The sequence below is a fragment of the Opisthocomus hoazin genome, chromosome W, assembly GCF_030867145.1.
Source record: "Opisthocomus hoazin isolate bOpiHoa1 chromosome W, bOpiHoa1.hap1, whole genome shotgun sequence".
Classification (NCBI taxonomy): Eukaryota; Metazoa; Chordata; class Aves; order Opisthocomiformes; family Opisthocomidae; genus Opisthocomus; species Opisthocomus hoazin.
Window position 1 is genome coordinate 47,171,554 of NC_134453.1, and position 27,490 is coordinate 47,199,043.

The 27,490-nt window shown below is 45.4% G+C and overlaps 1 protein-coding gene across 7 annotated transcripts in view; it reads left to right on the forward strand.

Moving 5' to 3' along the window:
- The window catches only part of LOC142365534 (tyrosine-protein kinase Fer-like), a 226,937-nt gene that overhangs the window by 53,580 nt on the left and 145,867 nt on the right, over positions 1-27,490 (forward strand). For all 7 annotated transcript variants that reach the window (XM_075446347.1, XM_075446351.1, XM_075446348.1 and 4 more), the window contains 4 exons: positions 8,600-8,783; positions 12,097-12,234; positions 13,641-13,760; positions 15,871-15,993. In XM_075446347.1, the coding sequence (XP_075302462.1) occupies positions 8,600-8,783; positions 12,097-12,234; positions 13,641-13,760; positions 15,871-15,993 (565 nt within the window). The remainder of the gene's footprint in view (positions 1-8,599; positions 8,784-12,096; positions 12,235-13,640; positions 13,761-15,870; positions 15,994-27,490) is intronic.

Sequence of the window (27,490 nt, forward strand, 5' to 3'; positions counted from 1 at the left end):
ACATATCATATAATATCAAGCTTAACGACAAGACACTCGGTATGGTGAATTAAAGCTGCATGTTTTAATTTAAAACTCCTCAAAACTCTCAAAGGAAAAACCTTATACTTTCTCGACTCAGCCTGGTCTCCTGCCAGAGCCTGAATTTGAACTTAGACCCGCTCTCGAGCCCTTGAGCCGCATGTTGGGTGCCAATAAATCTGTCACTGTTTAAAGCAGAGCAGCAATAAACTGAGTGGCAGATGCTCTCTATTAACCCCCCCGCTCCTGCCCCCCCCCCCAGGGAAAAAGGAGGAAAAGGGAGAGAGACTTACAAATTAAATATTAAAGCAAAGAGCTTTACTAATAATACTACTACTAATAATAAGAGAAATAAAACAAAATATACAAAACTGATACTGAGTTTCCTGGAGTTGGGTGCCGGGACGCTGGCATCCCTCCAGCAGCTGCCAGGCAGGCACCAGGAAATCCCAGACTGGCCTCAGCAGTAGATGGGAACTGGACTCAGGAATGCACGGATCAGAATCTGTAAGACTATAAACGTTAGGTGTTATCAGCTTTGGAGCAGACAGTGTCTGTAAAATCTGCAGCCAAGTTCTTAAAAATGCAGTTACTTAGAAGAACTTAGCTGTAAGGAAGATTCACTAAAAGAGAATCGGTTCTGTTTTAACCAAAACCAGGGTAAAGATTAATTCATAAATTGAGCAACCTGAAGGTTTTTCAGAAACACTGTGTTAGAAGGCCAGGTAAGCTGCATGCTGTAATTCAAAAATAAAAAGTGATCAAAAAAACATGCCATAGCTCTATAAAAAGTAAAGAGGCCAACATTGACAGAAGGCTGCCATTTGAGAAAATAAAGGAAAATAGGAAAATCCATAAAACATGGTAGGTAAACAGGAGATTAAGAGGATTTAAGAATTTGAAGAGCATCTTCCAAAGGATGCTTGAGCCAATAGTATAAAGTTCTTTAAATACATCAAATATAGGAAGCCAGTGAGAAAACTTTTAGGTTTCTTTGAAGTGAAAGGTATAAGGGGACACTCAGGAATGACTAAGCCAAGGCAACACAGCTCAGTGTATTCTTTGCATTAGCTTTTCCTGCTGAAGATGCTGGGGAGGTTGCCTACCTGATGCATTATTTGTAGCAGGGAATCTGAAGGAACTAGCTCAATATAAGGATAATATGGGGAACCACTGGACCAGATATATAGTGATTAATTGTTAATATGTCACCAGCGCCAGATGGCCTTCACCTGGGAGCTCTGAAGGAGGTCAGATATCAAATTGTTGAACTGCTGGTTTAGGTGTGTAACCTACCACTGTGCCAGGGGCCTGTTGAATAATCAAGGGTCTAGAAGAGATCCTGGGAGCTACAGAGATGATTCTGACTTCCATCCTTGGCAAGACTGTAGAGCCTACAGTAAATAAGATTTCTGAGGGTGTGAATAACCATGGTCTGTTAGGAAAGAGTCAGAATTATTTCTGTAAAGACATTTGCTAACTTGATAGAGTTCTAGGAAAATGTCAATAAGCATGTCAATAAAAAGATTTCAGTGAACAAAATGGTTTTTTTTCAAAGAGCCTTTCATAAGGTTCTTTGCTAAAGACTATTCAAGTAAATAACTTGCCATAGGTGGGAGGAAAGTCCATTATAGATAGATGGTCAAAGGGCAGGAAGCAAAGGGTAGGGCTTAATAGTTTTTTTTTTTCATAATGGAAGAGACTCAGTAATTAATGGAATTAGTCCTGTGACTAGCCTTTATTCAACATTTTCATCAGTGACTTAGCAAGGGAGTCAGTGACCTGATGAATGCAGAACTGTTATTCTCCAAATCTTTCAATACTCGAACTAGGTGGCACTAGTTGAAACCAGCAGGAGACTGTTTTAAAACAGATAAAATGAAAGTGCTGTGCAAAGCAGGCAGTGAACTTCTGGAATTTGCTGTTGCAGGAAGTTGTGGAGGCCGACAGGTATCAACAGATTAAAAAATGGATTAGACATATTCATGGAAAACTGGTTCATAAGAGATAATACAGGGAATAAGCAGGGGTATATCCTCTAACATACCTAATCCAGTGACAATAGATGATGGGAAAATGCAAGGGAAAAGGGCCACAAATAGCAGCCAGTTTTGCATGCTGTAGTGGGTTAACCTTGGCTGGATGCTAGGTACCCACCAAGCTGCTCTGTCATCCCCCTTCTCAACTGGACAGAGAAGAAAATTACGAAGAAAGGTTCTGTAGGTCAAGATAAGGACAGGGAGATCACTCGGCAATTACCGTCACAGGTAAAACAGACTCAACTCAGGGAAATTAATTTAATTTCTAGTATAGAATAGACTAGACTAAACTATTTCAGTTGGAAGAGACCTACAAGGATCATCTAGTCCAACTGCCTGACCACTTCAGGGCTGACCAAAAGTTAAAGCATGTTAGTAAGTGCATTGTCCAAATGCCTCTTAAACACTGACAGGCATGGGGCATCGACCACCTCTCTAGTAAGTCTGTTCCAGAGTTTGACCACCCTCTCGGTAAAGAAATGCTTCCTAATGTCAAGTCTGAAACTCCCCTGGTGCAGCTTTGAAACATTCTCACGTGTCCTGTCACTGGATACCAGGGAGAAGAGATCAGCACCTCCCTCTCTCTACTTCCCCTTCTCAGGAAGCTGTAGAGAGCAATGAGGTTGCCCCTCAGCCTCCTTTTCTCCAAACTACGGAAGCCCAAAGTCCTTAGCTGCTACTCATAGGATATGCCTTCCAGCCCTTTCACCAGTTTTGTTGCCCTCCTCTGGACACATTCAAGGACCTTCACATCCTTCTTAAATTGGGCCCAGAACTGCACACAAGGTCCTCAAGGTGAGGCCACACCAACGCTGAATACAGTGGGATAATCACCTCTTTTGACCGTCTGGTTATATTGTGTTTGATGCACACCAGGATGTGGTTTGCCCTCTTGGCTGCCAGGGCACACTGCTGACTCCTATTGAGCCTGCTGTCGACCAGCACCCCCAGATCCCTGTCTGCAGGGCTGCTCTCCAGCCACTCCTCTCCCAATTTGTACTTGTGTCTGGCATTACTCCATCCTAGGTGCAGAATCCGGCATTTGGACATGTTAAATTTCATTCCATTAATCATTGCCCAATGCTTCAATCTATCCAGATCCCTCTGCAAGGACTCCTGTCCCTCGAGAGAGTCAACAGCACATCCCAGTTTGGTATCATCAACAAACTTGCTAATGGTGCATCCAACTCCTGCATCCAGATCATTGATAAATATATTGAATGGAACTGTCTCTAGAACTGAGCCCTGAGGAACACTGCCGGTGACCGGTCGCCAGCCAGATGTATCCCCATTCACTACAACCCTTTGAGCCCTGCCCTTCAGCCAGTTCTTCACCCAGCACACTGTGAACCCGCTCATCTCACAGTTGGACAACTTGTCCAGAAGGATGCTGTAACGGACAGTATCAAAAGCCTTAGTAAAATCCAGAAAAAATACATCCACCGCCTTCCCTTCATCCACTAGGTGGGTAACCTTAACATAGAAGGTTATGAAATTGGTTAAACAGGACTTTCCCTTTGTGAACCCATGTTGACTGTGCCTGATGATTGCACTGTTCTTCAAATGCCTTTCAGTAGTACCGAGTATAATCTTCTCCATAATTTTTCCCAGAACTGAGGTTAGGCTAACGGGCCTGTAGTTCCTCAGGGGTCCGTACTGGGACCAGTACTATTTAATATCTTCATCAATGACATAGCGGGATCGAGTGCACCCTCAGCAAGTTTGCAGATGACACCAAGCTGAGTGGTGCAGTTGACATGCCTGAGGGACAGGATGCCATCCAGAGGGACCTGGACAAGCTTGAGAAGTGGGCCTGTGTGAACCTCATGAGGTTCAACAAGGCCAAGTGCAAGGGCCTGCACCTGGGTCAGGGCAACCCCTGCTATCAGCACAGGTTGGGGGATGAAGGGATGGAGAGCAGCCCTGCTGAGAAGGACTTGGAGGTACTGGTGGATAATAAGGTGGACGTGAGCCATCAATGTGCGCTGGCAGCCCAGAAGGCCACCTGTATCCTGGGCTGCATCAAGAGAAGCATGGCCAGCAGGTCAAGGGAGCTGATTCTGCTCTGCTCTGGTGAGACCTCATCTGGAGTACTGTGTCCAGCTCTAGAGCCCCAAGCACAAGAAGGCCATGGAGCTGTTGGAGCGGGTCCAGAGGAGGGCCACGAAGATGATCAGAGGGCTGGAACACCTCTCCTATGAGGAAAGGCTGAGAGAGTTGGCCTTTCAGTACTTACAGGGGGGCTATAGGAAAGATGAGGACAGGCTTTTTAGCAGGGCCTGTTGTGAAAGGACAAGGGGTGCTGGTTTTAAACTAAAAGAGTGTAGATTTTGATTAGATATAGGGAAGAAATTTTTTACAATTAGGGTGGTGAAACACTGCAACAGGTTTCCCAGAGAGATGGTAGATGCCCCATCCCTGGAAACATTCAAGGCCAGGTTCGACGGAGCTCTGAGCAACCTGATCTAGTTGAATATGTCCCTGCTCATTGCAGGGGGGATTGGACCTTTAAAGGTCCCTTCCAACCCAAACTATTCCATGATTCCCCCACACCCTTTTTGTAGATTGGAATAGCATTGGCTAGCTTCCAGTCAGCAAGGACCTCCCCAGACTCCCAAGACCTGTGGTATGTGATTGAGAGGGGTCCTGCCATAACATCCGCTAGCTCCTTCAGTACTCTGGGATTAATCCCACCAGGCCCCATGGACTTGTGAACATTCAGCTAGTACAACTGGTCCCTTACAATTTCAGTGTCCACAAATGGACAGTCTCTGCTCCCACACTCGTGGTCCTCCGACTCAGGGGACCGGGCAGCTCAAGGTCTATCAGTATTGTTAAAAACTGAGGGGAAAAAAAGCATTGAATGCCTCTGCTTTTTCTTCATCCCTATTTGTCAGGTGACCATCTTCAACAAGGATTAGTCCAATGTTTTCCTTAGACCTCCTCTTGCTATTAACATACGTAAAAAAAGCCTTTCTTGTTGTCTGACACAACACTGGCCAGTTTCAACTCTAGTTCAGCTTTGGCCTTTCATGCCTTCTCCCTGTGAACTATGACTCTGTAACTTTCCTGCAAAGCCCGACCTTACTTCCAGAGTTCATGCAATTTCTTTTTCCTCTTGATTTCCATGAGGAGTTGCCTGTTCAGCCAAGTTGGTCTTCTGCCCTACTTGCTTGACTTGCGACACAATGGAATTGCCTGCTCCTGTGCTTTTAAAAGGCGGTTCTTAAAGACTGACCAGCACTTGTGGACTCCTAAGCCCTCAAAGGCAGATTCCCAGGGGACACTGCTAAATAGCTCCCTGAAAAGCTTGAAGTTCACTCTCTTGAAGTCCAGGGTAGCAACTCTGCTGACTTTTTTTTCTCACTACACCAAAAATTTTAAACTCAACTATTTTGCGATCACTGCAGCCAAGACAGCCACCTACTATCACATGTCCCACAAGTCCTTCTCTATTCACAAATAACAAGTCTAGGAGGGCATCTTTCCTAGTTGGCTCACTGAGTACTTGTGGCAAGAAGTTATCATCTCCCACAAACCTCAGGAATTTCCCAGACTTGCTCGTCACAGCAGTATGGTATTCCCAGTTGATGTCTGGGAAGTTGGAATCTCCCATAAGGACAAGGGCTACCGATCCAGAGATTTCTCCTAATTGCCTGCAGAATAGCTCATCAGTGCTTACATCCTGGCTGGGCGATCGGGAATAGACCCCCACTACAACATCTCATTTGTTTTCCATCCCCCTAATCCTCACCCAGAGGCTCTCAAACACATCATCACTAACTGTATGGGCTATACAATCAAACCTCTCCCTTACGTATAGTGCCATACCTCTACCTCGCCTACCCTGCCCATCCCTCCTGAACAGCCTGTAGCCCTCTATCCCAGCACTCCAGTCATGGGACTCATTCCACCAAGTCTCACTAATACCAATGATATGGTAGCTCTGGGAGCTGACCAATGCCTTCCAGTTCATTCTGTTTTTTTCTCATACTGTGTGATCTGGTGTACAAGCATTTCAGATACAATCCTGGGCCCGCCCAGCTCCCAGGAGCAGTGTAAATGCTCCCAATAGCATTGCCACCCTCAGGCAATACCATGCCAACCCTTGGCTTACCTACTGAAGTCCTGTTGCTGTTCCCTTCCCTCATCAATTCTAGTTTAAAGCCCTTTCAATCAGTCCAGCCAGCTTATGCCCAAAGACCCATTTTCCCCATTGGGACAGGTGGATCCTGTCAGGCCCCAGTATAGCTTGTCTCTTGAAGGCTCTTCCATGGTTTAAAAACCCAAAGTTTTGGCGCAGGCACCAGTCCTGGAGCCAGGTATTGATATCCTGAGCTCGCCTGTTTCTTCCAAAGTCTCCCCCCATTACTGGGAGGATTGAGGAAAACACTACCCGTGCTCCCAAATTTTTTTAGCATTCTTCCTAGGGCTCCAAAGTCTCTTTTGATTGACCTGAGACTTTTTATTGCGACATCATTCGTACCCACGTGAAACAGCAGGAATGGATAGTAGTCTGAAGGTTGAACTTGGCTCTTCAGTCTTGTGGTGACATCCCTAATTCGGGCCCCGAGAAGGCAGCAAGCTTCCCTGAAAAGAGGGTCCAGTCTGCAAACGGGTGCTTCCCTTCCACACAGGAGGGAAATCGCCAATGACCATAACTCACCGTTGTTTCTTCTCGGCGCTGGTCTTAATGCAGGTCTTGTTGCGAGGGGTTGGTCCCTCTGATCTTGGCAAGACTACTTGTGCAGGTTCCTTCTCTTTCTCATGATGCGCTTTATCTACTGTACCCAGGGCCTCGTACCTGTTCTGTAAGGGTATCTTAGAGGGTAAGGAGGAGTTTCTCTTACCGCTCTGTGCTGTGACCTTCTTCCACCCCTCCTTATCCCTTGTGACACTGTCTTCCTCCGGGCACAAAGCAGATCCAGGACCTGCCTCTGTAGTGGCCACGCTGAGCTGGCTTCTATGCATCATAGATGGCAGAGTATGGCTCTATTGATCAGTCTCCCTCTCAGACTCTTGAATACTCCTCAGTCTGCTCACCTCCTCCTGCAGCTCAGCCACCAAGCACAGCAGTTCACCAGTCTGGTCACACCTCCCGCAGTCTTGCTTGCAATCGCTTTCCACCTCTAGGAATATCCCTTCACACATCCCACAGCCGGAAACCTGGGTGATTGCATGCTTGAGCAGGAGCTCTGTCTGATTCTACGAGGTGCTAGAAGCTCAGGAGAAGCAGGGGATACTGCTTTTTGCCAGGTGGTCACCATGCTGCCCCACGCCTACCCACTGCAGCACTCCTGCCCACCAATCAGAAGTCAGTCGGGTAATGAGAAATAAAAACAAATCTTAAAACACCTTCCCCTACCCCTCCCTTCTTCCTGGGCTTGACTTCACTCCTGACTTCACTACGTCCTCCATCCAAGTGGCACACAAGGAACAGGGAATGGGGGTTGCAGTCAGTTCATCACACGTTGTCTCAGCTGCTCCTTCCTCCTTGCTCTCTTCCCTTGCTCCAGCGTGGGTCACACCCATGGGGTGCAGTCCTTCAGGAACAGACTGCTCCAGCATGGGTCCCCCACGGGGTCACAAGTCCTGCCAGCAAATCTGCTCCAGCATGGGCTCCTGTCTCCATAGGGTCACAGGTCCTGTCAGGAGCTGGCTCCAGCGTGGGCTCTCCATGGGGTCACAGCCTCCTGGCAGGCATCCACCTTCTCCGATGTGGGGTCCTCCACAGGCTGCAGGGGGATCTCTGCTCTGGTGCCTGGAGCACCTCCTCCCCCTCCTTCTTCACTGACCTTGGTGTCTGCAGAGTTGTTTTCCTCACATAGTCTCACTCTCTCCCAGCTGCTGTGTCACAGCAGTTTTTCCCTCTTCTTAAATATGCTATCACTGTCACTGATTGGGTCAGCCTTGGCCAGCAGTGGGTCCGTCTTGGAGCCGGCTGGTACTGGCTCTGTTGGACATGGGGACAGCTTCTAGCAGCTTCTCACAGAAGCCACCCCTGTAGCCCCCCCCACTACCAAAACATTGCCATGCAAACCCAATACACATGCTTTCCCTAACAGCAGTTCCTGCTATCACTACTGGAGACAGAGTACTGGTCTAAATGGGTCATGGGTCTGACTTAGTGGGACATTTCTTATTTACTTCATTAAAAAATGTTTATTTACTTTGAGACAGATAAAAGATTAACATTTGTGATAGTCTTGTTTGAGTGTTTTTTATTTTATTCTTAATATTTATATTATTTTTATACTTATGAAGATGATGTTTTCATATACTTTCAGATAAAGTATTCTCACACTTCCGCTTGAAGAAAATGCAGCATGTTTTTCTTAGTCTTGATTAAGAACACTAAGACATTTGGTCTTACTAGTGACCTGAGAATTGTCAAGTTTTAGCTTCTTAGCTTAAATGTATTATTGTGGAACAAAGTGCAATCTTATCATGAATCTATTAGATTTATGTCAGCCACAAGTATTGATGTTTGTATACTTTAATAATCACCATATGCATTTTCTTTTTTTCTTTCTTCTCAGGAAAGGAGACTGAGAAAGCCAAAGATCGGTGTGATAAAGCCACTATGAAACTTCATATGTTGCATAATCAATATGTATTGGCACTGAAAGGAGCACAGTTACATCAGCACCAGTATTATGACACTACACTTCCTCTGTTACTTGATTCACTACAGAAGATGGAAGAAGAAATGATTAAAGCCCTGTAAGCTGTATTTTCTTATGTATTTCTAATTTCCACAGTTTTTGTGTAATATCCTAATTAATTCATAGTATTATTAGAAAATAATAAACCATCAATTATTTGTATATCAACGAGTAATGAAAAAGCTGTTTTCATCTTTCCTTTGACAACAATTGTGCATAGAGAAGTCTATTCAAATAAATGCAGATAGTAGTTTTAAGGGGTTACTTAAGCATTTTAGTGAGAGACTGTCTTGTTATAAAACTTTTAAAATCTTAGAGTTTAACTGCAGTGTTTAGAGTTAAGCTCATGCTTTATCGTTTCCTTTAGCTGGAATGCTATGGCAAGTTAACATGCTTCAACTTGGTCAGCCCTGAATTGGTCAGGCAGTTGGACTGGATGATCGCTGTAGATCCCCTCCAACTGAAATTTTCTTTTCTATTCTATTCTATTCTATTCTATTCTATTCTATTCTATTCTATTCTATTCTATTCTATTCTATTCTATTCTATTCTATTCTATTCAAGTTAGTTGCCTCTCCAGTAGCCTTATTTTTATGAAATTCTGCCGGGAACCAATTTGGTTTAAAATGGCCAATAATCTTGAAAGTCATTTGGGAAGAGGGCCAGGCAGATGCATGGTTACTCGTGTGTGCAAATAGAAGGATGATATAAACCTAATTTAATTGTAAGGAATGCAGCCTTAAAAATACAATTACCTTTTTCTGAAAGATCATTCTCCACATCACAGATGAAGATGTGTAAACTGATATCTCAAGAGAATTGTCAATGAGGATTCTAAGCTATCTTTTCTGATTTGAAACCACCATGCTGCCTCTTTGACTTTCCTGAAGAATATGAGTTGGTTTGGGAGACTGATCTGTAGGTCTTTCTCTAAGACCTTATCTTTTCCAAAGTCTACATTCATCTTGACTTCAGCACATATGAAGGAAAGGAGAGTTGGGGGTTTCATGCTTTATGTGCTTGGGTGATGCAGACAATATTAACTGCCTCATGAAATATCATTGCTCCCTTTGATTCTGGTGCAGGTATGTAAATGAAATAGACCTCTGTAGTAGTCTCTGCACAGTCCTTTTAATTTTGTATGTGTCACAGTTTAAAGGAGGGCGTCAATAAACTGAGTGACAGACGCTCTCTATTAACCCCCACCCTCCCACCAGAGGAAGGGAAAGGGAGGAAAAGGGAGGGAGACTTACAAATTGAATATAAGAAGTTTTACTAATAACACTAATAATATTAATAATAAGAGAAATAATGTAAAATATACAAGACCGATGCTGAGTTTCCCGGAGTTGGGTGCCGGGGCGCTGGCGTCCCTCCAGCAGCAGCCAGGCAGCACCAGGAAGTCCCGGACTGGCCTCAGCAGCAGACAGGAACTGGACTCAGGAACGCACGGATCGGAATCTGGGTCGGGATCGCAGGTAGAACAACGAGCAGGGTCCTCTTCAGAAGGCAGCCATGGACGAAGAGAGCGAGACCCTCGTGATCCCCCAGCTTTAACCTGAGTATGACGTGTAATGGCATGGAACACCTCGTTGGTCATTATCGGGTCACCTGTCCTGTCCGCCCCTCCCCGCAAGTACGACCCTTTCCGACTCCTCACTTGCGGGACCTAAGAGGTCTATCGGTGACCTTGGCTGCTGTTGTAATAATTATAAAGAGGGGCCTTTTTCTGCATTCCTTTCCTACCGTTAGCTCAGTGTAACTATAAACATCAGGCGTTATCAGCTTTGGAGCGGACACTGTCTGTAAAATATGCAGCCAGCTTCAGAAAAATGCAGTCACTTCAAAGAACTTAGCTGTAAGGAAGATTCGCTAAAAGAAAATCGGTTCTGTTTTAACCAAAACCAGGACAGTATGTAAAATCACAGCAAGATACTTCAGTTATATTTGTGCTGTAATTAATGTGATTTTTCATAATTGTGAATTATGATAATTCACTGAAGAGTTTTATCATTGAACAAGAACCTTTTGAAACTAATTTTCTTTGTCATCTTTGAAATAAAACCCTGTAAAAATATTATTGTCACTAAATAAACATTTTCAGTGAGATTTGAATTTATTGGAAAATTACTGCTGTCTAATATCTTTGGGCTTAATTCTACGAAAGGAGATTGTGATTTCAAGTGTAGGAGTTGGTGTGGCTATGTCTGTGAAATATACTTCTTTAATAATCTCAGTTTTGCAAATCAATTAGTTTGGTAAACTTGAAGTGTATATTAACATCACTTTTTTTTAGTAATGAACATAGGTTCCATTTCTCTTAGATCTGGCATTGCTGTAGTTGACATTAATGAATTCTCTCGTCTGATTTCTCCTTAGAAAAAGTACTGAAGAAATACAATCAAATAATGTGTTTTATAAAATAAACATAACTTGAGATCTTATTCAGGAAAAATCTGCTGATACTTTTTTTCTGCACATTCCTCTGGGTTGGTCAAAATTCATCAGTATTTTAAAAAGTCCTCACCATGCTTCAGAATGTGGCAAGCCAAGAAGTTTGTGAAAAATAATGATGAAATAGGAAATTATTATGAAGGGCTATTTATGGAAAGCTAAAACTTAAAGAGAGTAGGAAAGCATTCTGGGGAAATATCACTGGATGCCATTAAATGTAGTAGTAAAATATCTTTTCTTTTACCATTCCCTAATTATTTGCTTTTGCCCACTGTTGGGGGCAGGTCATTAGGATAAATGGCTTGTACTTTCTCATGTCAAGTTTTTGTTTGATTTTGTTTCTTCTTGTAAATATATGCAAACTTGTAATTTATGCTTATTTTTGCACTAATGACCAAATAATAAAATGAAGATATGAAAGAGAACAGTTAAAGCAATGGAGAAAGCCAGGTCTTAAAGGAAATGCACACTGACTATTTTTTGATATAATATTTTGATTATATTTTACCGTGTGTCAGAATATACTTCTTTTGTCAGTCAAGGGAACAGGAAAAGCTTCAATATAAATGATAACTAGCATAAGTTTTCTGGTCATAAAGAAGGGTGTCATCAATGAGCTGTGTACATTCCTTTCTCCTATAATCTCTACAGCTTTAGTTTAGCTACACTATATGTAGATGCACTGTAATTAGTATAAGGAGCATGGTCTTGGAGACTTCTCTACTCATAGACAACCTGTAAAGAGGTCAGAATTGATCTGTTATTTCTTTGAGTAAAATATGATCTTTTTTTTTTTTTCTCCCTTTTTAGCCAGTTGAAACAACAGTGTGTAGTAACAGAAAATCGAAAGTTTGAAGAATCGTCAATGCCATCTATGCCTTCAGTGCCATGTTATACACTTTTTTTTTTCTCTCTAGAAAGGGAATCTTGGATGAATATAGCCAGATCACCAGTCTTGTAACAGAAGAGATTGCGAATGTCCATAAAGAGATCCAGACCTCTGTTGAACAGATAGACCCTAACTCTGAGTATAATGACTTCATAGATACTCATAGGTATAAGTTTTCATCTTGGTGTAAATGTTCATGCTTCTTCTTGAGGAAAAACTTGTATTAAATTACAACACTGCTAAAGTGATCAGAGTTGTAGTTGTTTCTGTTTGGTTCCTTTTAAATTCTTATTTGTAAAGCATTGTCCTAATTTGAAAAGCTGTTCCACTTGCATGTACAGAAAGTTGTCTGAATGTCTGATTTTTAACCTGACCATTTCTTCAACCATCCCTTTGACTATCTCTAGAAAAACAATTCCAATCACTATTATCACGTGAAGAGCCATAACTGGTACTGACAGCAGACTATACATAAAATCATAGACGCATAGGATCATTTAGGTTGGAAAAGACCTCTAAGATCATTGAGTCCAACTGTAAACCTAACACTGCCAAATCCACCACTAAACCATGACCCTAAGCACCACATCCACGCATCTCTTAAATACCTCCAGGGATGGGGACTCAGCCACCTCCCTGGGCAGCCTGTTCCAAGGCCTGACCACTCTTTCAGTAAAGAAATTTTTCCTAATATCCAATCTAAATCTCCCCTGGCACAACTTGAGGCCATCGCCTCTCATTCTATCGCGAGTTACCTGGGAGAAGAGACCAACACCTGCTGCACTACAACCTCCTGTCAGGGAGCTGTAGAGAGCGAGAAGGTCCCCCCTCAGCCTCCTCTTCTCCAGACTAAACGGCCCCAGCTCCCTCAGCCGCTCCTCATCAGACTTGTTCTCCAGACCCCTCCCCAGCCTCGCTGCCCTTCTCTGGACTCATGACAACCCAGATTCAGTGTGAGCTAATTTAGTGTGTATTTGGATGCATTTTGCATCCTGGGCTAAGTTAAGTTTCTGTTATATTTCTCTCATTGCCCATATTCTAGATTGTTTAAAATGAACTCTAGGTATCCCTGTATACACTGCAGTTATTGCAGAGTAAGTAGTGCCTGAAACAACAAAATATGCAGGTAATGCAAGAAAGTTTTTAATTTAAAAAATAAACTTTATTTGCTTTTTATTGAACTGATATTGCATATTGGTACATAAGTGGATAGTCCTCAGACTTCTTGCATTATCCTTTGTTATTAATGTGCAAATTGATAATTGTCATGTGCAGATTTATAACTGGATCAGCTAAGGGTCAATCCATGCAAATAGATACCCCCTGAAAACCTTGATTATGTTGTGATCTTAACTGAAAGAATTATTTTCTATTTTGTTCTCTGGTATGTTTTTAAGACTGTGTCCTTTATTTAAAAGAAAAAGAATATATATCCTATTGTTGTTTTTACTTTTATTTCATATGTAAATTTAACTATATTCTAGTTATTAATAATTCAAAGCAAAACAATTTTCTTTATGATCTAAAGATACATGTTAATATTGCAAATATAACTTTTATTTGCTAAATCAGATCATCAGAAATTGTTGAACAAGCAATAGAGTTTGATACGTCTTTACTAGAAGAAAATGAAAACCTTCAAGCTAATGAGATCATGTGGAATAATCTAACAGCAGAAAGTTTACAAGTCACGTAAGTTTTCTTTAAAATCTTTATTACTTTAGAAATTGTCATACACGATGTCCAGGCTCAATCACATAATTGTGTAGTCGTGTCCTGACTTTTAAGGTGCCTTCTGTGGTGGGTTAACCCTGGCTGGATGCCAAGTGCCCACCAAAGCCACTCTATCACTCCCCCCTCACAACTGGACAAGGGGGGAGGAAATACGATGAAAGGCTTGTGGGTCGAGATAAGGACAGGGAGAGATCACTCACCAATTACAGTCACGGACAAAACAGACTCAACTTGGGGAAATTAATTTACTCCCAATCAAATCAGAGTAGGATAATGCAAAATAAAAACTGAATCTTAAAACACCTTCCCTCACCCCTCCCTTCTTCCCAGGCTTCACTTCACTCCCAAATTCTCTACCTCCTCCCTCCGAGCAGCGCAGGGGGACGGGGAATGGGGGTTGTGGTCAATTCATCACACATTCTCTCTGCTGCTCCTTCCTCCTCAGGGGGAGGACTCCTCACACTCTGCCCCTGCTCAGTGTGGCATCCCTCCCACGGGAGATAGTTCTCCATGTACTTCTCCAACCCGAGTTCTTCCCGTGGGCTGCAGTTCTTCATGAACTGCTCCAGCGTGGGTCCCACCCATGGGGTCACAAGCCCTGCCAGCAAACCTGCTCTGGCATGGGCTCCTCTCTCTCCACAAGTCCGCAGGTCCTGCCAGGAGCCTGCTCCAGCACGGGGCTTCCCATGGGGTCACAGCCTCCTTCGGGCATGCACCTGCTCTGGTGTGGGGTCCTCCACGGGCTGCAGGTGGATATCTGCTCGACTATGGGCCTCCATGGGCTGCAGGGAGACAGCCTGCCTCACCATGGTCTTCACCACAGGCTGCAGGGGAAAAATCTCTGCTCTGGCACCTGGAGCACCTCCTCCCCCTCCTTCTTCACTGGCTTTGGTGCCTGCAGAGTTGTTTCTCTCACATTGTCTCACTCCTCTCTTCCAGCTGCTGTTGCTGGTTTGTTTTTTTTTTCTCCCCCTTCTTAAGTTAAATATCTTATCACAGAGGCACTAACACCGTTGCTGATGGGCTTGGCCTTGGCCAGCGGCGGGTCCGTCTTGGAGCCGACTGGCACTGGCTCTATCGGACATAGAGGCAGCTTCCTGTAGCTTCTCACAGAAGCCACCCCTGTAGCCCCCCAGTACCATAACCTTGCCCCACAAATCCAATACAAAAGCGTAACAGAATAAACCTCCTCTGACACTTCCCAAATTGGAACAGTTTTGGGCAATCAGCCTGTGCAGTATAAAGTAAAGTACTACATGCATTTTATCTTTGTTCCACTCTTTACTATAATACCTTTTTATTGTAATTGTGCTTGAAAATACAGGGGAAACAGAGTAAGATACTTGAAGATGGATAGATGAATGCCAAGAAGGAAATGATTTTTTAAAAATTTTTCTCTCAGTTTAACAATTGCTTGAAGTCAAAGTATATTTTTTGATATGCGAACCTGCTTTGTGTAGAGTTGACTTCTGGTATTGGAATGTTTGCCAGTATAATTGCAAAGTGTCAGTAATGGTTTTAATGTGCAACAACAGTTTCTCAGTTAATGTTGAATATTCTTGTACAAATTTTACCTTTATTTTGGACTTACCATTACCAAAAACTGTGTGGCTTAAAAAAAGTTAATAGTATAGAGAATAATATACAGATTACTCATACTAAAAAGTATTGTTTTATCTTGCAATGCAAAACCTGATTCTGGGTTTTTTACTTCTGTAGTTTGATACATCACAACTACTGATTGTACGTATTTATCTAATGTGTACTTCAACAGTCTGACTGCTTCCATATTTCATATAACTTCTCATGAATTAGCAATATATTAGGAAGGCATTAATCCACATAATCATTCTGTAACTTTGTATGTATCCATAATCTAGTACGGATTCTGTAATAACATAGGTTAATATAATATAAAGGTACAGCCACAAAAAAGGCCAATGACCAGCAAATAACATATTTTGAAGACTAATGCTCCTTTTCATCTTTAGGAAAAAAATTTAAATGTTTCCAAATATGTTCAGTTTGTGTATGTATACCATAGATTTCTGAAATGTATGTATTACAGGTTAAAAACAGTAATAGAAGAATTGATTCAGACACAGCAGACACTTTTGAGCAAAGAGAAACTTGTGTTGGAACTAGAGAAAAAATTGGAAGAGTCCTCTAAGACTTGTGAAAAAACGTCGGAGTAAGTATAACTAAAATAACAAAATATAATAATTTGAGATAAATTTGTCTATAATGCAGTTCCTAAGACTTAAATATGAAATAATCTGCACTAACATTGTTTTGCTTTAGTGAGAAGTGATTATTTTCAATGACAACAAAAAGTTAGTTTCCCATGTCTTAAACCTTCCCCACTCCAGATCCTAATTAATTAGAGAACCAAGCAGCTCCTTTAATTTAGTTTAATTGTCATACTATTGGGATGGCTTAAGAACTGGACCTTTGGGTAGCAGTGTCAGTTCAGCTTGATGGAACAAAAGGAGTCAATTCAGATTGTCTCTCTGACAGTTCATTGTATAGATATGATTTTATGAAAGACTTTTCAGAGCCATACGCAAGATATATAAACTTTCTTATGCAATAATGTAGAACCAATGCCCTGTAATACTGAATAGTAAATAATGAAGGTGAGGGATAAATTGGTGTTTTACAGTGCCACAAATAAACATTCATTATAAATAATCATTTTTGATCAAGATCATTGGTCTTTTTTCTAACTCTGATTAAGTTTCACATCAGTCTAAACTGAAGTTATAACAACAGATAAATAACTTCTGTCTGTAGTGATGTTTTTCCAATTCTTGTGATCAGTCGGAATCTTGCTAACTTGGTCATAAATATTGGTTTGCAATACCAGTGAAGTGGAATGCAAGTCCTCAGATAATTCTGTCTTCACTGAAAAAGACTTCTAAGCTGTCTATTGAAGGCATCTTTTAACTTGATACATTGAGTAGCATTTTATTCGTATATGAAACTTTATATATATGTGTAATTGTTCTGATTTGATGATTTCCTGTTCTTTCTTTGATAGTCTACACATATACTCACAGTATGTATATTTTCCATTTTTCAATTCTTGACCTACATTTTTTGCTGCATATGGCTTAAAGGATAAACACTTTGAAATATATGAGTTTTGTGGGTTTTTTAAGTATTATGACTTAGTTTCTCCCCCATGCTGCTTTTTCCTTAGGAATGTTTCTTCAGTGTTGTCTTGTTGTCCATTATATCTCTCTGAAAGTGGTTTTCTATCCCTGCCTTTCCTGCTGTAGGTAGGCTCCATTGATCCTGTACCAGATGTTTGTATTTTTGAGGAGATGATCTCAGTGTAGACTCCAGCTGTATTTGTGGTTTTTTTTAAAAAGCATGGGATCTGGCTTAGATTTCTAGGTGTAAGACATAAGCTTCCCTGAAATCACCCATTCTGTTTTGGTATTGGTTATGTCTTCCACCAACAGACCCCATTTTCATTTTTAACTGCACTGAAGAATGGCCAGGATGTTTTTGATTGTTTAGCACTTCTTATACAAGTACTTATGGTCCCTAGAAGGTCTCAATCAACTGTCGCATATTCTTTACTGCTGTCACACGACATAGCATTAGCCTCAGCACTGCAAAGCAAGGTCAAAGGCAAGGGCAGTTGAGCAATGAATGAAAGCTTGTCTCTTGAGCCAGTGGTCGTACTACTGGTGGATGGGCTGGTCAAGTCAGATTGCTTGGCTGTGAATTTGGCACCTTGTCGCGCTAAAAGGGGTAAAGGAGTCTGATAAGTGGCAAGGGGAAAGCCCTCCCGTTGAGTCACGAGGTTCAGAGCAGACCCCCTTGCGTTCTAAACTCTCTCTCAGAGGAGAGTCTAGGTGCGGCTGGATCTACTCCTAGTCCCAGACTCGGTCAACGGTTTATGTCTAAAGGGTTAAGTGTGTAGCCACTTCTCAGAGTCAACTTGCCTGTCAGAGCCCTTCCAAGGACTTTCACTGAAACAGTTTCACAGAGTTGAAGCAATAGGTAATTTATTCAAGCGACAGGTATCACAGATTCGGGATTGCCATTGATAAATGCACTGTCTACAAAAGTTGAGCTCAAGGTAATGGTTTAGCGCTTTAGTTAACAATGTGTTCCCGGGGATACGTCTGACAAAGTCAGAGGCGCGACTCTTACCAAAAAGGCGTCCCTTCTTGGGGGGGAAGAGAGGTTCAGGCCTGTCGACCGGTCCGTCAGGTGAAGTTCTCGCTTGGCTCCTCCTCCCAAAGAGAGTTTTCAAGTGCCAGTTTTTATATGTTTGAAAATCTTTTGGTGAGGTGGGACTAAGTCAATTATTATGTGTCGATTGGCTCTTGGCATGGTATGTAGTGTCGTCAGAAGCGGGATGACACACCTTCTGGAGTGGGCGTCTTGGTATGTGCTCAAGGGGGCCATCTTTATTTTTATCTGAAGCAACTTCTGGCTGCGCGGCCTCCTTCACATCCTGGAGATTACTTGATTTACAATGGTGGGCTATCCCCCTTTTCTTCTGTCTGTCGAGACAAGTGCAAATCAATTGCTCCCTTTGTTAACTCTTCAGCTCTTGGTGCCTGAGTACAAGCATGTCATTGACAAGTCCAGCAAGGCCATCGACTACATACCTTCAAAGAGCTTTAATGCAAGTCTCTCTTCATGAAAGAAAGTGAGGAGATCACCTACAAATTCAAGAGCTTTAGAGTCTGTTATTGTTGAGTCTCATGCAAGATGCTGAGGTTAGCCCTTCAGTGATGAGGAAATCTTCCCTGGTTCTGCTTTATCTGGGCAAAATGAAAGTCAAGTCTGCAAAATTATGTTTTCTGTCTCTTCACTTGAACCAGTTTGGACTTCAGCTGACTCCTTTTTGACACAGCCCCAGCACCACCAGTTCTGAGCTATCGAGTAGCTTTGCAATTTGTAATAGGTCTGACTGGGATGGAGTTAACTTTCCTCATAGCAGCCTATATGGTGCTGTGATTTGCATTTGTGGCTAGAATAGTGTTAACACACCAATGTTTTTGCTATTGCTGAACAGTGCTTGCACAGCATTAAGGATTTTTTTCCACCCCCCATCCCCCCAAAGCCCAGATGGGTGGGGGTGGGCAAGAGGATGGAAGGGGACATAGCCAGGATAGGTGAAAAAAACTGACCAAAGGAACATTAATATCTTTGTCGGCGACATGGACAGTGGGACTGAGTGCACCCTCAGCAAGTTTGCCGACAACACCAAGCTGTGTGGTGTGGTTGACACACTGGAGGGAAGGGATGACATTCAGAGGGACCTGGACAGGCTGGAGAGGTGGGCCTGCATGAACCTCATGAAGTTCAACAAGGCCAAGTGCAAGGTCCCACACATGGGTCGGGGCAATCCCAAACACAAGTACAGGCTGGGCGGAGAGTGGCTCGAGAGCAGCCCTGAGGAGAAGGACTTGGGGGTACTGGGGGATGAGAAGCTCAACATGACCCAGAAATGTGTGCTCGCAGCCCAGAAGGCCAACCGTATCCTGGGCTGCATCAAGAGAAGCGTGGCCAGCAGGGCGAGGGAGGGGATTCTGCCCCTTTACTCTGCTCTGCTCTGGTGAGACCCCACCTGGAGTACTGCGTCTAGCTCTGGAGCCCCCAACATAGGAAGGACATGGATGTGTTGGAGCGGGTCCAGAAGAGGGCCACAAAGATGATCAGAGGGCTGGAGCACCTCTCCTATGAGGACAGGCTGAGGGAGTTGGGGCTTGTCCTGGGTTCGGGCAGGACAGGGTTAATTTTCACCGGAATCCAGGAAGGGACACAGCCGGGCAGGCTGACCCCACCTGGCCAAACAGAGCAGGGTATTCCATACCATGTGCCGGGGGGGGGGGGGGGGGGGGGGAGCAGGGCGGCGGGAACTCACTCGCGGCTCGGGAGCACACAGCGGCGGTCGTGGAGAGCGGCTCTCGGTGTTGTGCGTTTTGTGTTGTGTTTTCTCCTCATCTGTATCGATGTTGTTACTGTTCCCTCTGTTTCCTGTTCTGTTAAACTACCCTTATCCTGACCCACCAGTTTCTGCCTGTTTCTTTCCATTCTCCTCCGCACCCCGGCGGGGGGAGAGGCGGCCGTGTGGCGCTTTTGTTGCCGGCCGCAGCCAAACTATAACAGGGCTGTTCAGCCTCGAGAAGAGAAGGCTCCAGGGTGACCTTATAGCAGCCTTCCAGTACCCGAAGGGGGCCTACAGGAAGGATGGAGAGGGACTTTTCACAAGGGTGTGTAGTGATAGGACAAGGGGCAACGGCTCTAAACTAAAAGAGGGCAGATTAGATATTGGGAAGAAATTCTTCCCCATGAGGGTGGTGAAACACTATTGCCCAGAGAAGCTGTGGCTGCCCCCTCCCTGGAAGTGTTCAAGGCCAGGTTGGATGGAGCACTAAGCACCCTGGTCTAGTGGAAGATGTCCCTGCCCATGGCATGGAGGTTGGAACTAGATGATCTTCAAGGTCCCTTCCAACCCTTACCATTCTATGATTCTATGAAAGGAGGAGGAAGTGGGGACATTTATGGTTATGGCGTTTGTCTTCCCAAGCAACCATTACGTGTGCTGAGATCCTGTTTTCCAGGTCTACCAATGAGAAGTAGTGGATGAATTCCTCTTTCTGCTTTGCTGATGCATGCATCTTTTGCATTCCCTATTAAACTGTCATTATCTAGATTCATAGCTCTTCTCACCTTCCTTCTGTTTTCTCCCCATCCCATAGGGGAATAGAGTGGATGAGAGGCAGGGTGGGTGCTTGGCTGCCAGACAGGGTCAACCCACTACAGTGTTTTTTGGTGCCTCATGTTGGTCTTCTCACAGAGGTCACACCTGCAGCCTCCCAGCTACCAAAACCTTGCCATATAAACCTGTTGGGGTCGATGTAGCTTGAGAGTTAGCATGACTAGGCCGCTTAAGCAAAACAGTTAGCTGCTGGAAAGGGCAGTTAAAAATAACAATTGAGAAAGTTCTGATAGCGCACATGGTGTGGGTTAGCAAAACAAGATGTGTTCAAGGACGCATTGGTAAGCCGGGCTGCCCGAGAAAGGCAGGAGCGGACCTGCGGCACGCCGGGGGGGGCATGAACATCTGCAGCATGGGTTCCACTGTATCAGCGTCAGAAAACACGGCTCTGAAAAGCCTGTTGGAATTGGCAGATCGAGCCGACGCTAAGTTAACTGAAGGAGACATATCGGGACTATTATTATGGTGCCGCTGCCGAAAGCTGATAACAATGGATCAGCTGTTCGATCCGGATGCGTGGCACAGAGTTGGGATGGACTTGTGGGACTCTGTGCAGGTCGGAAACAAAGAGGCACGGCAATTAGCCCCTGTTTTCCGAACTGTTAAAAATATGATTGCTGATATGAAGGACAATGCTACTGTGGCTGCAGCCGCCACGAGAGCTGTTTCTGCAATCAGTCAACCCGCAGGAGAGTGTCAAGATCCCTGTACAGCGCCCGACACGTACCCCGTTCGTTCCAGTGAAACTGAGTTGTGGGAAGGACCGTGTATAGAATTGGGAGACTGGGCACCGGCGCCACCTACAGCCCCACCACTGCCGGAGAATGTGCCGCTCCCGGACTCCGATTCTCAAGAAATGGATACTGACTTGCCCGAAGGAGCAACATCACTATCATACCCAAAGATTCATAAAAGTGAACTTACGGACATATTGAGAAAGCAGCAGGATCAAATGACAAAGCTGTTGGACGAGATGCAATGACTAGATAAAGGATCCCGTAACGCCACGATTAAACAGGCATATCAAAAGGCTCACCAGGCCATAACGGACGGTTTGCGAGCGGTCGAGCAGCAGATATGTGGGGAGTCGGACGGGATGGGGGAGGTGATTTCAGGGGGGGGTCAAATAATGGAAGCATTAACGAAAGCTCACCGCTAGAGCATTCGCAATGGCGCTGGGTTAGGCTCATGCTGGAAGACAGGGAAATGAGCTTAGCTGACGCCGATCACTATTTACGCAGTAAATACGGTAAGGGGGTGGGGGATGACGAACGTGAGGCGTGGAAGAGGGGCGTGAAGTGGAGAGAGCAAGGAGGAGGGGCATCCGGTGTTCAAAAGCCTGATTGCGCGCGCGGTGGGTGTGGTTTGCAGGGACCCTGCGGTACAGAGGGGGGTGGTGTGGCCACTGGAGGTCGGAGTGGAGACGGGACGCCCCCGATACGCGACCCTAATTTTAATATGGGACAGCGATGGAGGGGGGTAATAGAAAATGCTGTAATTGAAGTACAAATGCTACCAAACAGTTTAACAGCATTCCCGGTGTTTACGCAGGGGAATCAATGGATATGGGCTCCTTTTGACTGGAAAACAGTGAGTCAGTTACAAAAAACCGTAATGAACTATGGTTTGGATAACAAGCAAGTTATGACTCTGGTTACCACCTTTTTCAAAAATCAGATATTAGTGCCAGCTGATGCCCGAGCCTTGTTAGAATTGGTGTTGCCCCCCACTGCCTTTATGTTGTGGAAGGATAAGTGGCGGGATAAATGTGAGGTTGCAATGACGCAAAACCTTCAGCTAGGTGCCGATGATCCTTTACGTGTAGTTACACTAGACCAGCTCATGGGTACTGGCGCTTTCCACGAGGGGGCAGCTCAAGCAGTGCTACACCCTCGAATATTGCAACAGTCACAGAGCTTAGCCCTGGTCGCTTTAACTGAGTTACCACAGATTGGGAAGCCTGTATTACCTTATACACAGATTCGTCAGGGTCCTGGTGAGCTGTACATGCACTTTATAGACCGATTAAAGGAAGCATTAGATGCGGCACCGAATCTGCCAAGTGAAGCAAAAGGTGCAATAGGAAAGGACATCAGCTGGGAAGACCATACAGCTAGGCAGGCGCAATCCAGGAGGTTCCTACAGAGCATCGATGATAACTTTCTGATGCAAGTGGTGGAGGAACCAACAAGAAAAGGCGCGCTGCTGGACCTTCTATTAACAAACAAGGAGGGACTGGTGGAGGATGTGAAGGTCGGAGGTAGACTCGGCTGCAGTGACCATGAAACGGTCGAGTTCAGGATCCTGCGTGGAGGAAGCAGGGCGATAAGCAGGATCAAAACCTTGGACCTCAGGAGGGCTGACTTTGCCCTCTTCAAGGATCTACTGGGAGGAATCCCGTGGGCCAGGGCTCTCGAAGGCAGGGGGGTCCATGAGTGCTGGTCGCTCTTTAAACGTCACTTCCTCCATGCTCAGGAGCAATGCATCCTCCTGAGAAAGAAATCGAGCAAAGGAGGCAGGAGACCTGCATGGTTAAACAAGGAGCTTCTAGCGGAGATCAGGCAGAAGAGAAAGGTCCATGGAATGTGGAAAGAGGGACAGGCCACTTGGGAAGAGTACAGAAACGTGGTGAGAGCATGCAGGGATGCGACGAGGAAGGCCAAGGCCCACCTGGAATTGAAGCTGGCAAGGGATGTCAAAAACAACAAGAAGGGCTTCTTCAACTACATCAGCAGCAAAAGGAAGCCTAGGGACAATGAGGGGCCGCTGCTGAATGAGGCGGGTGTCCTGGTGACGGAGGATGCAGAGAAGGCAGAGCTACTGAATGCCTTCTTTGCTTCAGTCTTCAGTGCTAAGACTGGCCCTCAGGAATCCCAAGCGCCAGAGGTAAGAGAAGAAGCCCGCAGAGAGGATGACTTTCCCTTGGTCGAGGAGGACTGTGTGAGGGATCGCTTAAGTGATCTGGACATCCACAAATCCATGGGCCCCGATGGAATGCACCCACGAGTGCTGAGGGAGCTGGCGGATGTCATTGCTGAGCCGCTCTCCATCATCTTTGAGAGGTCCTGGAGGACAGGAGAGGTGCCCGAGGACTGGAGAAAGGTCAATGTCACTCCAATCTTCAAAGAGGGCAAGAAGGAGGACCCAGGGAACTACAGGCCGGTCAGCCTCACCTCCGTCCCGGGAAAGGTGATGGAGCAGCTTATCCTGGAGGCCATCATCAAGCAAGTGGAAGAAAAGAAGGTTATCAGGAGTAGTCAGCATGGATTCACCAAGGGGAAATCATGCCTGACCAATCTGATAACTTTCTACGATGGCATGACTGGCTGGTTAGACGAAGGGAGAGCCGAGGATGTTGTCTACCTTGACTTCAGCAAGGCTTTCAACGTGTGGTCGGTGAAGTGGATTGAGAACTGGCTGAATGGCCGAACTCAGAGGGTTGTCACCAGCGACGCTGAGTCTAGTTGGCGGGTGGTAACTAGTGGTGTGCCCCAGGGGTCAGTACTGGGCCCAGTCTTGTTTAACTTCTTCATCAACGACCTGGATGAAGAGTTAGAATGTACCCTCAGCAAGTTTGCTGATGACACCAAACTGGGAGGAGTGGTAGACACACCAGAAGGCTGTGCTGCCATTCAGTGAGACCTGGATAGGCTGGAAAGTTGGGCAGAGAGGAACCTGATGAGGTTCAACAAAGGCAAATGCAGGGTCCTGCACCTGGAGAGGAACAACCCCATGCATCAGTACAGGCTTGGGGTGGACCTGCTGGAGAGCAGCTCTGCGGAGAGGAACCTCGGCGTCCTGGTGGACGACAGGTTAACCATGAGCCAGCAGTGTGCCCTGGCTGCCAAGAAGGCCAATGGGATCCTGGGATGCATCAAGAAGAGTGTGGCCAGCAGGACGAGGGAGGTTCTCCTTCCCCTCTACACTGCCCTGGTGAGGCCTCATCTGGAGTACTGTGTCCAGTTCTGGACTCCCCACTTCAAAAAAGATGAGGAGCTACTGGAGAGAGTCCAGCGGAGGGCTACAAGGATGATGAGGGGGCTGGAGCATCTCTCCTATGAGGAGAGGCTGAGGGAGCTGGGCTTGTTCAGCCTGAAGAAGAGAAGGCTGAGAGGGGACCTTATAAATGCTTACAAATATCTGAAGGGTGGGTGTCAGGAGGATGGAGCCAGACTCTTTTCAGTGGTGTCCAGTGACAGGACAAGGGGCAATGGGCACAAACTGAGGCCCAGGAAGTTCCGTCTGAACATGAGGAAGAAATTCTTCCCTCTGAGGGTGATGGAGCCCTGGCACAGTCTGCCCAGGGAGGTTGTGGAGTCTCCTTCTCTGGAGATATTCAAGACCCGCCTGGACGCGGTCCTGTGCAGTCTGCTGTAGGTGACCCTGCTTCGGCAGGAGGGTTGGACTAGATGACCCACAGAGGTCCCTTCCAACCCCAACCATTCTGTGATTCCGTGATTCTGTGATTTAGCTTTTCAGAATGCCAACACTCAATGTCAACAGATAATTGCATCCCTACCTAGTGGGTCTACCCTTGGTCGGTACGTGGAGGCTTGTTCCCGATTACCTCGCTTAGCGGAGTAAAGAGAGAAGGCCAGAATACATGCGGCTGCTATGGCCACTGCTTTACGACCTGCCATGCAAACGGGGAAAGGGGATTGAGGTGTTAAAGCAAAAACTGGTTGTCTTATTTGCGGAGAGGAAGACCATTACAAAAGAAACTGTCCTCAGATCAAGAAGCAAAAGGTGGTGGCTGACAAATTTGTAGGGACATGCCATAGATGTGACAAGTTCGGGCATAAAGCAGCTCAGTGCAGGTCGCAGTTTAAAAAGGATGGTACCCCCCTGTCGGGAAACGGGCAGAGCAGCGCCAGGATGGGGGGGCGCGAGGACAAGAAAGTTCCCCACAGCTATGGCTGTCTCGACGAGCTCTGAGCCACCACAATCGGCTCCGCAGGAGTCGATCTGGCCGTGGGACAAGACATCACTATAGAAGATGATAAGGTGCATGTCGTCCCCTCGGTAGCCACAGGACCTTTAGGTCATGGGCTGAGTGCATTGTTGGTGGGGCGATCCTCTGCATCTAGTCAGGGAATTTTTGTCCTACCAAGGGTAATTGATGCAGATTTCACAGGCCCAATAGGGATTATGTTAAAGGTATTCACGCCACCATTAACCATCAAACGAGGCAGCAAGGTTGCCCAACTGATTCCTTTTATTGCTCAGGTCCCCCCAACTGACCCTAACTATAGGGGAAGTGACACCTTTGGCTCAAGTGGACCCCCCTTGGTGGCGTTCGTACAACCTCTTTCCACAGAACAGCCCATAAGAAAGATCACTATTAAAGGACCGAACGGCATTGTACTAAAAGACCAGAAAATGTTGTTAGACTCCGGAGCAGATGTTACTATAATCCCGAGGGCCCAATGGCCAGAGTCATGGCCATTGACGGTAGTGTCGGGCATGGTGACAGGAATCGGTGGTGCAGCAGCAACACAAATGAGTACTGAGTTCATTACCTTTGTAGACCAAGATGGTAAGTTGCTGGCACAAGCACGCCCTTATGTCTTGAATACTACTATTTGGCTATTAGGCAGAGACGTATTATCACAACGGGGTTGTGTCATTCAGACGCCTTTTTGACAGCGGCCATTGAAGCGAGCGCATCCAGGCCTACACTGAAGCTCACGTGGTTGACAAAAAATCCGATCTGAGTGGACCAATGGCCGCTGTCTACTGAAAAGCTCGCCCATCTCCAAGAATTGGTGGATGAACAAGTGAAGTTGGGGCACTTGGTCCCGTCCACTAGTCCTTGGAATACTCCTGTGTTTACCATTCAGAAAAAGTCCAAAAAATGGAGACTCTTACAAGACGTAAGAGCAACCACTGTGCGGACCAACTAGTGACAGCCACTCCCGTACAGCTGTCCACAAGCTTTGGTGCTGCACGAGCAGCACATGATTTTTTCCATCAGTAGTCGGCGGCGCTGCAAAGACAGTTTTCATTATCTAAAGCAGATGCGCGTGCTATTGTTGCAGCCTGCCCTGACTGTGCGAGACTCACTCCTATACAGGATGGCGGTGTAAATCCTCGAGGTCTACAGCCCAGACAACTTTGGCAAACCGATGTGACTGAGTTCCCCCAGTTCGGGCGTTTGAAGCACATCCATGTCTCTGTCGATACGTGTTCGGCTGCCATCTGGGCAACAGCAGCTACTTCTACCAATGCCAAAGCAACACAACGACATTGGGCGCAAGCCTTTGCTGTGTTGGGAGTACCTGAACAAATTAAAAGTGATAATGGCCCAGCCTACAGATCTCAGGTGGTGGCCCGTTTCCTTCAGCGGTGGGGTGTTAAGCATGTATGGGGCATCCCATACAACTCCACCGGTCAAGCTATTGTTGAGCGTTCCCATCGCTTACTAAAAGATCATTTAAATATTTTTAAAAAGGGGGGAGAGCAATCCCCAATAGACTGTCTACACAAAACCCTTTTTGTCCTGAATTGGTTGAATGTTAGAGGAGGTCATAGTGACCCCCCAGCTGTTCGGCACAGGGCAACAAACAAAAATGTCTATGACAATGATGTGGTGTTAGTAACGGTATTCCGCCTGGATAAAGGGGTTTGGGAAGGTCCAGTACGACTACTCACTTGGGGGAGGGGATATGCTTCTATTTCTACAGATAATGAACAGATGGAGTAGGTGCCGGCAAAATGGATCAAACCCATCTTGAATGAACATGGAAGAAGAAGGGGAGGCGATAAAAAGACAGTGGGCCCGGTTAACAAAGATGCTACATCCTAACGATGTATAGCTGTTATCTGTACTATCTGACGAGTGTCAATATGAGTGCCTGCTTTCTAGGGCTCCGGGGTTAAGTTTTGGAGAGTGAATTATCTTGCTCCTTTCTGGTAGTAGAGTTTGGGTACCCAGGTA